General features: G+C 38.0%; 1 protein-coding gene across 1 annotated transcript in view; it reads right to left on the bottom strand.

Annotated features, from left to right (window-relative positions):
* Window positions 1-300: 300 nt before the first annotated feature.
* The window catches only part of BUB1B (BUB1 mitotic checkpoint serine/threonine kinase B), a 51,084-nt gene continuing 39,512 nt past the window's right edge, over window positions 301-11,872 (bottom strand). Inside the window, exons 15-23 of the mRNA XM_046655472.1 lie at window positions 10,859-11,133; window positions 9,776-9,909; window positions 9,359-9,499; window positions 8,736-8,836; window positions 6,552-6,701; window positions 4,747-4,889; window positions 3,500-3,671; window positions 2,610-2,716; window positions 301-849 (exon numbers count right to left, since the gene is read on the bottom strand). Of these exons, the coding sequence (XP_046511428.1) occupies window positions 618-849; window positions 2,610-2,716; window positions 3,500-3,671; window positions 4,747-4,889; window positions 6,552-6,701; window positions 8,736-8,836; window positions 9,359-9,499; window positions 9,776-9,909; window positions 10,859-11,133 (1,455 nt within the window). The 3' untranslated portion in view covers window positions 301-617. The remainder of the gene's footprint in view (window positions 850-2,609; window positions 2,717-3,499; window positions 3,672-4,746; window positions 4,890-6,551; window positions 6,702-8,735; window positions 8,837-9,358; window positions 9,500-9,775; window positions 9,910-10,858; window positions 11,134-11,872) is intronic.

Genomic DNA, 11,872 nt, shown 5'->3' with positions numbered 1-11,872 from the left:
AGGGGCCTGGTGGATAAAAAACAGAAACATTAAAATATAATGAAAACAATTTTGCCACTTGAAATTTAAGGAAATTTGGCCTTGTGCAAATCATTTCATTTACTTTTCACTCTAGACCACTTAGTGGAAGGTTGGGAACACCTAAAGGAATGGTTGGCTATTCTCTCTTATTATGATCCTATCATGGCAGTTCCAAGTCTAGGATATATACATTTTCATGGTAAAATAACTTCTGTCTGCAAAATCAAGCCATTTATTATCTTAGTTAAAAAAAAGTAGATGAGATGTTAGAAGCACAAATTTAACAAATACTATTTTATTATTTACAAAATACAGAGTGATCATAAGGATACATGTCACAAATTACAAAAGGGAAATGTAGAGACAAATGTGTTAAATGACAACGTGGCACCCATTCATATGGAATCCGTTTAGAATAAAACAGTTCTTTAAAAGTTAGACCAGGCCAAGAGTACGTACATCACTGTGTAAAAAATGCCAGTTATCTAGAAATATACCTCTCCCAAGGGTAGGAAAGTGTTGGTAGCGTATCTAAATGTGTCCTAAATTAATTCTAGCATATCCGGGTCCTGCGTTCCACAATACAACCATTGGTTTTAGGCAGGAATCTGTGCGAGAGCTGATTGCCTATCTTGCTGGGAGAGCAAAGCCCCAGGACTGATTAACATCCCCACCTTCCATAAAGCTTTGTTCAGGTGACTTTGGAATGTGGTATCAAACACCTCATTCATTTCTGCTGCAAGTTCCCTCAGAACAGACACTGTGGACTCATCACTGGCATTCAGAATCCGCACAAAGAATTTATTCCACAATTCACCATCTTTTAGCCTAAAAATATATAAAACCATTTCCATCAAATCAGGCATATAACAGTTAGACTTCTTTCTGTGTTTAACTCAGTGGTACATTTATGCACCAAGATGATTTAAGGTAATACCTAGAACTCTAGGGTTAGAGATCATGCAAGTAGTCCTTTGAAAGCCCAGGGTGGAACTACGAAAAAAAAAAGACTACCATAGTGAGAAAAGCTATAATACAATGCACGTAAAGGGGAAGAAAGTCTCTCATCTGACACTATAAAATTCCTCTGTGTACTAAGATGCAGCACTTCTCTTATACAAATAGAACAAAAATGAATTTTGTCTCTCCTCTAATTTTCCTGAAGTCTAGGTCATTAGAAAGACTACAGCTCCCCCTCTCCCCCTACCCAGTGGTTTATTATCTTCACAATCCTCTGAGAATCCTAAGCTTGACTGAAGTAACTACTGCTTAAATCTATGATGTTTGTATCTTCTTTTTTTTTAAAATCAGAGAAGCTTCTATTACAGTCATCCCTTGGTATCGGCAGGGGAATGGTTCCAGAACCCCTGTGGATACCAAAATCTGTGGACACTCAAGTCCCTTATATAAAATGCATCATATTTGCCTCTAACCTACACACATCCTTCCGTACACTTTAAATCATTTCTAGATTACTTATAATACCTAATACAATGTAAATGCTATGTAAATAGTTGTTATACTGTATTGTTTAGGGAATAAATGACAAGAAAAAAGTCTGTACATGTTCGGTGCAGACGCAACAGTGAAGATCTTTGGATCCAAGATCGGTTGACTCTGCAGATGCAGAACCCACGGATACAGAGGGCCGACTGTATTGTCTAAGGCAGGGCTGTGAGGAAACCCCCAGTGACCCGACTTGTGCCTGTTTGTGTTAGACCTGCCTAGGACTATAACCAGCTGGAGACACTTGAATCTATCCTGTATGTCTTATATTATACCTGAAGCCCATTTTTAGAGTATATGATAGAGACAAGACTGGCCAAATTCTGAATTAATTAAAGGAAAAAATACAATTGAATTGTTGGGAGGGGGGCATGAAGGAGAAAGAATGTCAAATCTTCAACACTATTATATTTTTTTTAACTAAAGAATGTACCAATAAGTGGTAGATTGGTGAGCTTATTCTGGGAAGTCATTAGCTATGATAAGCTAAAGAGGAACTTGGAATATTTAATAAGTTTCATGAGCAGGCTTGAGGGAGTACTAAGGTTCTGAGACCAAGCAGCTCTTAATAAGAAAGCATTGACTTCTTCACCAAGGAGATTCAGTTCTCTGCTTGGGTTCCTTAAATAAATAAGAGCCTAAAAGCTTGGGTTCATTAAATAAATAAGAGCCTAAAATTAGTATATAATTTAGACACTTAACTCTCTTCAAGAGACGTTTATTAACTTTTGATAACAGTAACTATTAAAAAAGGGGGTAAGGCTAACACCAATTGGCTAGGAAATTATCTCACAAAATATTTTAATTAACACTTCTAAACTGAGAGGCTTCCATACCACAGTTGCAGTCTACATGATACATCTAGGTCCAGAATGATGCCTGAAGTCTGAATAGCTTGACTCTTATCTTTAATTAGCAATTCCTTGGTCCTGCACTAGGTGCTCCACTGACAAAAGCTGGTTAAAATTAATGGAATCATAGCATTTGGACTAAGCAAACTAAAGCTGCCAAAGCAGAGAGAGCACCCAAGACAAAGAGAAAATTATTTGGATAAGCAAAGACCCTGAAATCACAATACTTACTCAGAAACGCTTTGGCTAAGTTTCCAGAGGGACCCATCCCAGAAGACCTGTAGGTGTTCCTTGAACAATAGTAAATGTGCTAAATCTGCTATACCAAACAGATCTACCTGAAATCACAAAAAGCACCATCAGCTAAAATAATTCTCTGCTACTATCATGGCAATTTGTTTATGTAGGAAGTTGAAAGGTATTATAATGCTTAACTAAGTTTACTTTATGACACATTTTCGTAGACTGTTCTTTACCCTACAGTAAAGGGAGAAGCTCCCCAAAGAAGTGATCAATAGAGCCAACTTTAGGAATTATCCTTAAGAACGAAAGATGACAAAAGGATCTGAACTGTCAGATTCAAATTTGTAGACCTATTGAATTTGCATGGACTCCAGCTGTGATCTAAATGTGGTCCACGTGATGAGTTCAGGTTCATGCTACAGATGCAATCGGCAAATGCCATATGTCCAGAGCTGAGTCAGAAGGGATTTTTGCATATAATGCTACCATATAAAACATGTTACATTTGTCCTAATGTTCTCTTTATATACATTTCATCTAATCCTCACAACAATTCTGATGTACACAGAGTACACTGTTATCCTTATGCTAAAGAGAAGATCACAGAAAATGACTTATAAAAGACCACATAGATAAGTGGTACAAACGGCCCTGACACTTAGGTTACTGAGTTACTCATGTGTCTGCATGTCTAAGTGTATATTCTTCAGTGTTGTGACAGAAAAATGGTACGTTTTGCTTGGCTTGGTAATATTTGAAAACTAGGTCATCTATTCTAGGAGAGACAATATCAGTAAACACTAGCTTTCATGGCTTATCTAGATAAGAAAGAGATTAAGAAACCTCTCCATATTTGCTCAGGTTTGTTGTACACTTACCTGGTAGGGAGAAGAACAGTTAGCCAGAATCTTTTGTCCTTCCAGGATCTGCACAGTCCGAAAGCCGCTGAGGGTAAAGACGTCTAGCTGTGCCCTAAGGTCGACACTGTAGGAAAAGTCCACTATCTTCAAAGCTTGATTGTTCTTATTAAAATCATAACGATCATGGATTCTAAGCTCAGATTTAAGAGAAAAAGATAATAAAAATAGGCCATGAAAGAAGCTGCATAGCTGGTCTTTAAAAAAAGAAAAAAAAAAGGAAAGGAAAAAAAGAGGTGCTGCAGGTGTGTCCTCGCTATCCAACAGCGCCCTCCCGTGGTTAGTTATGAAAATGCACCTGCAAGAGCAGCGGCAGTGTCCAGCCGAGCAGGGAACGTCAAGATTAGTTTAGTGACAAAAAGTATAGCTAAACCATAGTGCACGGCCACCACAGAACATTATCAGATAGTCAGGAGAAATGTAAAGAATGATTCTAACTTTTATTGTACATCAATGACCTCAGAGAGTAAGTTACCTGCTTACCCAAGACACAGGGTTGGGGCAGACAAAGCGTCTTTAAACCAGACTGCTTTACTCAAATACCACAAGATCAATGATCATTAAAAGGGTGTGTTGGTCCTCTAGTCCTTTTCAGAAAACAAAATCGCGGACCATCCTTGCCTTGTTCATGCCTCAATGTTTTCTCTAGTTTCTCAGTTCTTATTATTTGGGCCTCATTTCTTATTTCCTGCTCTGTGCTCACCCCTTGAACCTGATGGCTAAACTGGGTTTAATCTGAACCCTAACCCCTGTTCTTGATCCAGTCTGCATTTACACTCGGGTTTTACCCACTTCTCTTGGCAATTAGCTCAATTCGGCCTGACTTGAGCTTTGGTCTTTGAAACCGAGCAGCGCCGAGGCTTTGCTAACATCCTCGCTTGATCCGCACTGGCCCCACTCAAAGAAAGACTAGAGAATCTACTTCCCATTCCCTCAAATATTCATATATTATGTCTTTTCTTGATAGGAATCATCACAATACTCAGAGTAGTTGATTATTTTTTCTGAATTACTGTTATTTCCTCAACGTATTTTCTTTTCTTTGAATTCTTTTAAACTATTCCTCATGATTATTGACCCTAACGTATCAAATATTCTCTTAACATACTATGTTCATCAATATGGCATTTATCAAAAGGCAAAAGAAAATGGCAACTTCCATGTTTTAAGAGAAAGCTGACAGAATTATGAGAATGAAAAGGACCAACCTGTTTCTAAGAATCAGACTCCTTGGACTCAAGTCACCATGGACTATTTCTGCTTTGTGTAGTTTCTCCACTACTGTCAAAAGGTTATAAATGACCAACACTGTTATTTCATGGGTAATAAATTCACTGTGTTGAAGAAGATCCTGGAAATAGAAGGACAGAAACCTCACTATTTCTGAAGTTGGGGTGACTGTACTCACACTCAGTGCCTTGGTAACTGCTGCGTTCACTCCTCCTTATTCTCGACTAGAACGTGGGCTCCTCTCTAGGTTGGGTCTTTGTCCCAGTTTTAACAACACTGCTCTCCTACAGGATTGTTTCTAAGAGTTTGATGAAATAATGGATAAGAGAATCAATGATGAGCTTGGCCCATAATAGGTGCTCTATAAATGGGACTTTTAAAATATCCTCATTCCAACCATTTCGGAGAATTCATATCACCATCAAAATAAGCAACAAAACTTTCTTAAGAACATTCCAAAGCATAAAATGATATATTGTGTTTGGGTTCTAAAAATAATCCAGTGGCGAGGAGTATAGATAAAACAAGAGTGGCAAAAATAGACCTCTGGTTTCCACTCCTTATGTAAGGAGCTTGGAAGTTGCCATTCTGTCCTAACAAGTAAAAAGCTAACAGACTGAAAAATCAACAATTCTTCTAGGATCTGTAAGCATATAGAGCTCCACACTTTTGCGAGTTTCACCTCTAGGAGTGAGACCAGGTTTTCACAGTAAATACTGAAGAAAAATTCCTCTCATGCTTCCGGCACAGGGAACAGAAAAGGAACCATTTTGAAATGGTTGTTCTTCTTAACAAGCCCTGTCCTCTGCAGAAATTAGTTAACCAGAGTGTAACCTGCTGGGGTATTATTAGAACCTACCTGACCTGGGGAAGGAAAACACCTGACTCTAGCCCATTCTAGCCATCCTGTCCCATGTAACGGGGGGGGGGGGGGAGAAAAAAACTGAGAAACACTTGTGAAGTTCACAGTCCAGAGGCAGACACTCACTATACAAGAATATAAGTCATAGGACTATGCAATGCTTCTCCTCCCCTCCTACCTTATCACTGCATTACTAAAGGCCTATGTACAACAGTTCCTTCTACCCAGTAGAACATCATGTCCGGTTATTAAGAAAAAAATTATAAGGCATACTAAAAGGCAAAAAACACAATTTGAAGAGACAGAGCATCAGAACCAGACATGGCAGGGATGTTGGATTTATCAGACCAGGAATTGAAAACAAGAGTGGCCATGAGCTGGGGCTGGCCCGATGGCATAGTGGTTAAGTTCGGCACGCTTGACTTCAGCAGCCTGGGGTTCACGGGTTTGGATCCTGGGGACAGACCTACACCAGTCATCAAGCCATGCTGTGGCAGCAACCCATATACAAAATAGAGGAAGACAGGCACAGATGTTCGCTCAGGGCCACTCTTCCTCAAGCAAAAAGAGGAAGATTGGCAATATGTGTTAGGGCAGGGCCAATCTTCCTTATGAAAAAAAACAAGAAAAAAAAAGAGGGTAGCCATGAGCTGATGATGATCTTAGTTAGATGACTGGGTCATTGCACAATTGTTGACTTTTGTTTATGTTTGAAAATTGACATAAGTTAAAAAAAAAATACCAAAAAGGCTCTTGGTCAAAATAACTTGGGAAAAGACACTGACCAATGCTTTTAATTTATGATTTAATTAGTCTATTTCTAGAAGATTAACAGGAATTTTGTTCTAAATTTCTTTGCTAAATGGAGGACAAATCTCTCTACTTGAGGACTTTAAATTATGTTTTTATATTATTGCAAACCTGAAGGGTGAAGCAGTTTATATACTGATGCCAAACAATACAGCCATCTTGGTACTGATAACAGCTGCACAAATTATCACACTCCTCATTTAAACGTTCCTGTAACTGGAGGTTGATATAAAAGTCCCATGGGACAAGCTGAGAAGATACCTGTAAGAAATTATATTTAAAAAATAAGAGCAATTAGAATCGATGGTTATGGTGGGCAAATTGAAAACACTCCCTCCAGTCCTTCCAATACCTCAACAAACAAAATAGTGAAGGGATGCTTTAAAGGTATAAATGTAGAACAAAGGGCACAGCAGCAACCAGTGCCGGAAAGGAGACAAGAGGTAACTACTTGGCAGACCTAAGGAAACGTGATTCCAGCAGTGGAGAAAACTGAGAACACCCAAATTTACACTGCAAGACCATCTTCCTATAGTATAAAACTGTGGCACTAATTACCTATGGGAGTAAGGGTGAAGGGGGAGCTAAAACAGGAGTTAAAACTCTGTTACAGAGGAAGGTAGACCCCAGAGTTCCCCTCCTGCTCCTGTGGCCCAGCCTAGCAACTGCCTCTCCTCCATTCCAGAAGTCCAGAAGTTTATTCCCAGAGAGCATAAAACAGAAGGGCTCTTGACTAGAGGATACCAGGTGCTGTGGAGGGTGGGAACACCACATGGAAAAGAGGAAAAGAAAGTTTATATATCAAATATCAAGATACACCTCCCTGCCCCTCCACTCTCCAGACTAATTTTCCCAACTCAGCTGTCAGGAAGCTAGCAGCCAGGACTATACACTCCAGGCGGGAAATCAGAAGTATTTGCTGAGGGATCTGATCAGCCCAAGAGAAAAGACCTAAAGATTGGGGGTTTTCCAATAAAATGTCCAAGTGAGATCATCCTACAGCGAGGCCCACAGCTTTCAAAGTCCCTCCAAATACACAGAGCTTTCAATTAGCTTTTAGAGTCCCACACTTAAACATGAATACAGAGCCAAAGACTTAAAGAAAGCCTCTAATATGAAAGACAGAGATCAGAACAGACAACAGGAAACCGATGATGCAGGGAGAAAAAAATTTAAAGCATCATTAATATACTCAGAGATTTAAGGAATATTCCATCTTTGAAATAAAGAACAGAATGCTACAAAGAAGAAAACTCTGACCATAAAAAAGAGCTCTTGCAAATTAAATACATGAGAAAAGAAATGAAAAACCTAGTAAGAGTGAAAATAAAATTGACAAAACATTCCAGAAAGTAAAGCAGAAAGACAATGAGATAGAAAATAGGAGAAAAAAGATAAGATTTTTAAAGGATCTGTCCAGATCACGTATTTTAATAAAAGGAATTCTAGAATGAGAGAACAGAGAGGACTGAGGGGAAGAATAATTTATCCTTTGAAGAAAATTTCTCAGAACTGAAGGAATTTCCAGATTGAAATGACCACCAAGTGTCTAGCATATGGGTGATAACAGACTTTTCCAAAGCATGTAATTGTGAAATTTCAGAATACTGGGAAGAAACACAACGTCCCACAAGGATCCAGGGAGAGGGAAAAACAGTCACACACAAAGAATGGCAAAAGAATTTAAAAGCAAAAAGAAGCCAAAAGATAATGGAGCTCATGTTCAAAATTCTAAGGAAAAAAGTTTTGAACCTAGAACTCTAATATCCAGCCAAACTACCAATCAAGATGAGGAATAAGCAATTGTCTGACATGCAAGGATTCAAACAATTTACATCCCATGCATCCTTTCTCAGGAAGCTACTATAATACGATGGCTTAAATCAAGAAAGAAGGAAAAATGGTATCCAATATCGCCGGGCATCTACAAAAGAAAGAGGTACTGTGAATCCCAAGGATGATGGTGAATGGAAACTTGATGGTGATACTGTGTACGTGTGAAGCCTAGAATGTAAATGTGCAGGTTGGAGCAGGCCAGAAAATTTCAGGAGAGATTTCCTCAAAAAGATAACATTGATAATACATTTGGACATATTAAGAGATTTACACAATAGCCTCTCATTTTTGATGTCTGATCCTGGCATATAACAGTGAGTGATTTCTTGATGCCTCACAGACTTTGCTATAAGGAAGCTTAAGGACTATTAGAAGGATCTGATGGTACATGGGGTCACAGTTACTGCTTCAACCCATATTATTTACAAGATAATTGAAATGACAAAGAATCAGTCCTACCTTTATTATGGTTAATTCTGTAGAGTTTCTTGGTGTCACCCAGAATAATTTGTAATCTTCACAGTTTAGACATTCTTGTTTAATGCAATAATCCTCATTACCTGTTGAGAAAATTTGATTCCATTTAAAAATCACTGTAAATATGTATAGCTCTCTGGATTTTACTTCCTGGTTTAAAAGCTAAAGGCACTTCATATTTGCCAGTTAGTACTACCTAGAATACTTTTCAAATTCACTTGTTAAAAATTGGAGGTGGGAGGTAGTGGGGTGCAGCCCGGTTGCATAGAGGTTAAGTTCATGTGCTCTGCTTCGGGGGCCCTAGGTCTGCAGGTTCGGATCTCAGGCACAGACCTACACAAGGCTCATCAAGCCATGCTGTGGTGGCATCCCACATACAAAAAAAGAAGACTGGCAACAGATGTTAGCTCAGAGCAAATCTTCCTCACAAAAAAAAAACTGCAAGAGAAGAAGAATTGCTATTGTTACTGGGATATAAACTTCAATAATGCTGTTTCTTACAATCTAGAAATATTTATTGTGCTCAAACATCAAGCTCAAGTACAAAAAAGTCATTATTTGTAGACTGTCATACTCATAATGACAATGCATTCAGTGACACTTACCTAATTCAATTTCGTTCTCTATTTCCAACTTAGGCATTGGTCTATCTTCCACAAAAAACTCTGTAGAGGCACTCAGCTCTGGTAACGATTTTAGTAGTTGTCTGCGATACTCTGAACACCAGGGTGACTGAATAGGGTTGTCTGGGGGGAAAAATCATGCAAAAAACCTAAAATAGATATTATAATGGAGGAGAGGGGGAAAAAAAAGATTGTGCAATTGACACTGCTAACCTAATAACACTCATCTATCTCAGGTCTCTATGATACTGTGTTCAGTTAGTATTAATTTATTCTAGAAAGTTCACAATTTATGGCAACTTTTCTAGAGAAGAAAAACAGAGCTCAGTTTGCTGAGGTAAGTACGCTCTCTACACTTGGATGTGGATATATGCTTACAAGTGGTATATCTGAACCCACCCGCAGTCTCACTAGTGAGCTCCAGTTTCTCCGGAATTTGAAGACATTTGATGGAGGAGGTGCTTGCAACTGAGGCAGAAGATCCAGAGAACCCAGAGGAGTGTGTGGCTTCACAGCTGTCTTCAATAATTGGGCTGAAAGAATCACAAAGGAGTCAATCTTCATAGGGATAATACATATCAACCTATCTTTGTTATAATTTTATTTGATATTCAGTAGTTTCATTTTTAAAGTCCATTATTTTCATGAAACAGAAAAAGATTCATAATTCAACAGGTTTAACCAGGGGTAACTTTGTTTGGTTGACAAGGAATGCCCAGCATTAAATTACTGAATTTTTGCTTTATTTACCTAGTCTATAGTAAATGCCTATTCTACATCTATTCTTAACTATTGAGACATATTGACTAAGACACTTTCTTCCTGTTTATCCTTTTTCTGGACTTTTTACTCTTCAATAAGAAAAGGTCAAGAAGGAAAAAGGGAAACCCACATAACTCAAGGTGAATACATACTAGCAAATGTGATAAAAAATTTCTTGGGGGTAAAAGTTTGAAACTACAATTTTAAAAGCACAAATTGGCAATTAAACAGTATTCCTAAAACTGGAATTAGTTTGTTTAAATTAGCCGACTTTTAAACATGGATAGATCATAAGGCTTAGTCATGCCATTCCCTCATACCTATTCTTTATTCATTTCCACCTCTCTAGGAAAAGATACTTAAAAAAATACTTCTCTAGTTGCCCATGTGAAATCAGTACCAAGCTATTTTTCCATTACTTTAAATTCAGTAGTAAAGGAAAAATAAATGCCTCCTTTCTCCCAATTAGGTACACTTTGCCATTTCCTCAAAGATAGCATAATCCTCTTGGGACTCTTAGTACAACTATCAAAATTGGCTTCTTCTAACCCTCATATTCAAATCACTTATTAAACCCCACTGACACTGAATGAAAAGCACTTAGCACAGTACCTGGCAGGTAGTAAGAGCTCAATAACTGAAGGCTATACCTGACAAGCACACACAGAATAAGAGAGCACTCTAACAAGCTGGTTGGTGCAACCTACAATGACCAATCACCTCAGCTTCTTGGTGCTGAGAGTCGGATTGTACATAGTGCCGCAGGCAGTCTGCTGGTCCTCAGAGGTCTTCACATCTAGATCCTCTTCCTGCAACAGTCTCTCAGGGTCGGAAGGGAGCTCCTTCAAGGATACTATCTCATGAAAAGGAGTGGATACAAAACGAGCTGCTCTAGCGAAGTCACAAGTGTCTTCTGGGTTTGGACAAATAGTTACATTTCTGAAACCTGTGATAATAGCATCCTCACTCAAGGGCTCAATTCCTGTAAATTCATCCTGAAAGAAAAACCACGTAAAGTTTAGCTGAAATATTTCAGTGAGCTTATGAATGGCCTATCTGTTTTACTTACAGAGACACAGATAAGTGATTTTCACCACAGGGTACAGAAGCAGTTTATCAGAACCTCTAGGAAAAGACAATTTTAAAAAACACATCATAAAATTTGAGGAAAAAAGTTTTGTATCATGAAAACAGCAAACTATATTTCTCAAAAAATACACTGTGAGGATTCTCCACACAAAGGAAAAATACTGGACAATAGTTTTTTTCCAACCATTTTCACCTAAGACTAATACTATTTTTCTTCTGGCTTTGGTCTAGAAAAATGTTCTAATAACCTGCTATCCTCCTAGTTTTTAAGTCTTCTTCTTCTGTGCCCAATACTTAATTTTTATTTTATTTTTTAAAGATAATTCATGATCATGGTAGAAAATATGAAAAACAAAGTATAAAGTATAAAAAAAGGAAAACATTTAAAATATGCGTGTCTTTAAAAGTAATACATGTATATGGTTTTAAAAAGTCAACTAGTTTAAAAGGAAATACAGTGAAAAGGTCTCCCTCCTGCATTTGACCCCAATCTCCATTCCAATTCCTGCTCCCCAGAGGCAACTGCAGTTTCCATGTACATCTGGTAGGATACATACACAGTATATTCTATGCATTTAAAAAAGGGATTTTAAAACAAGTGAAATTATAGCATATATGCTACTATATACTATTCTTTCTCATATT

This window comes from Equus quagga, chromosome 2, assembly GCF_021613505.1.
Source record: "Equus quagga isolate Etosha38 chromosome 2, UCLA_HA_Equagga_1.0, whole genome shotgun sequence".
NCBI classification, from domain to species: Eukaryota; Metazoa; Chordata; class Mammalia; order Perissodactyla; family Equidae; genus Equus; species Equus quagga.
This window is presented reverse-complemented; position numbering and strand designations above follow the sequence as displayed.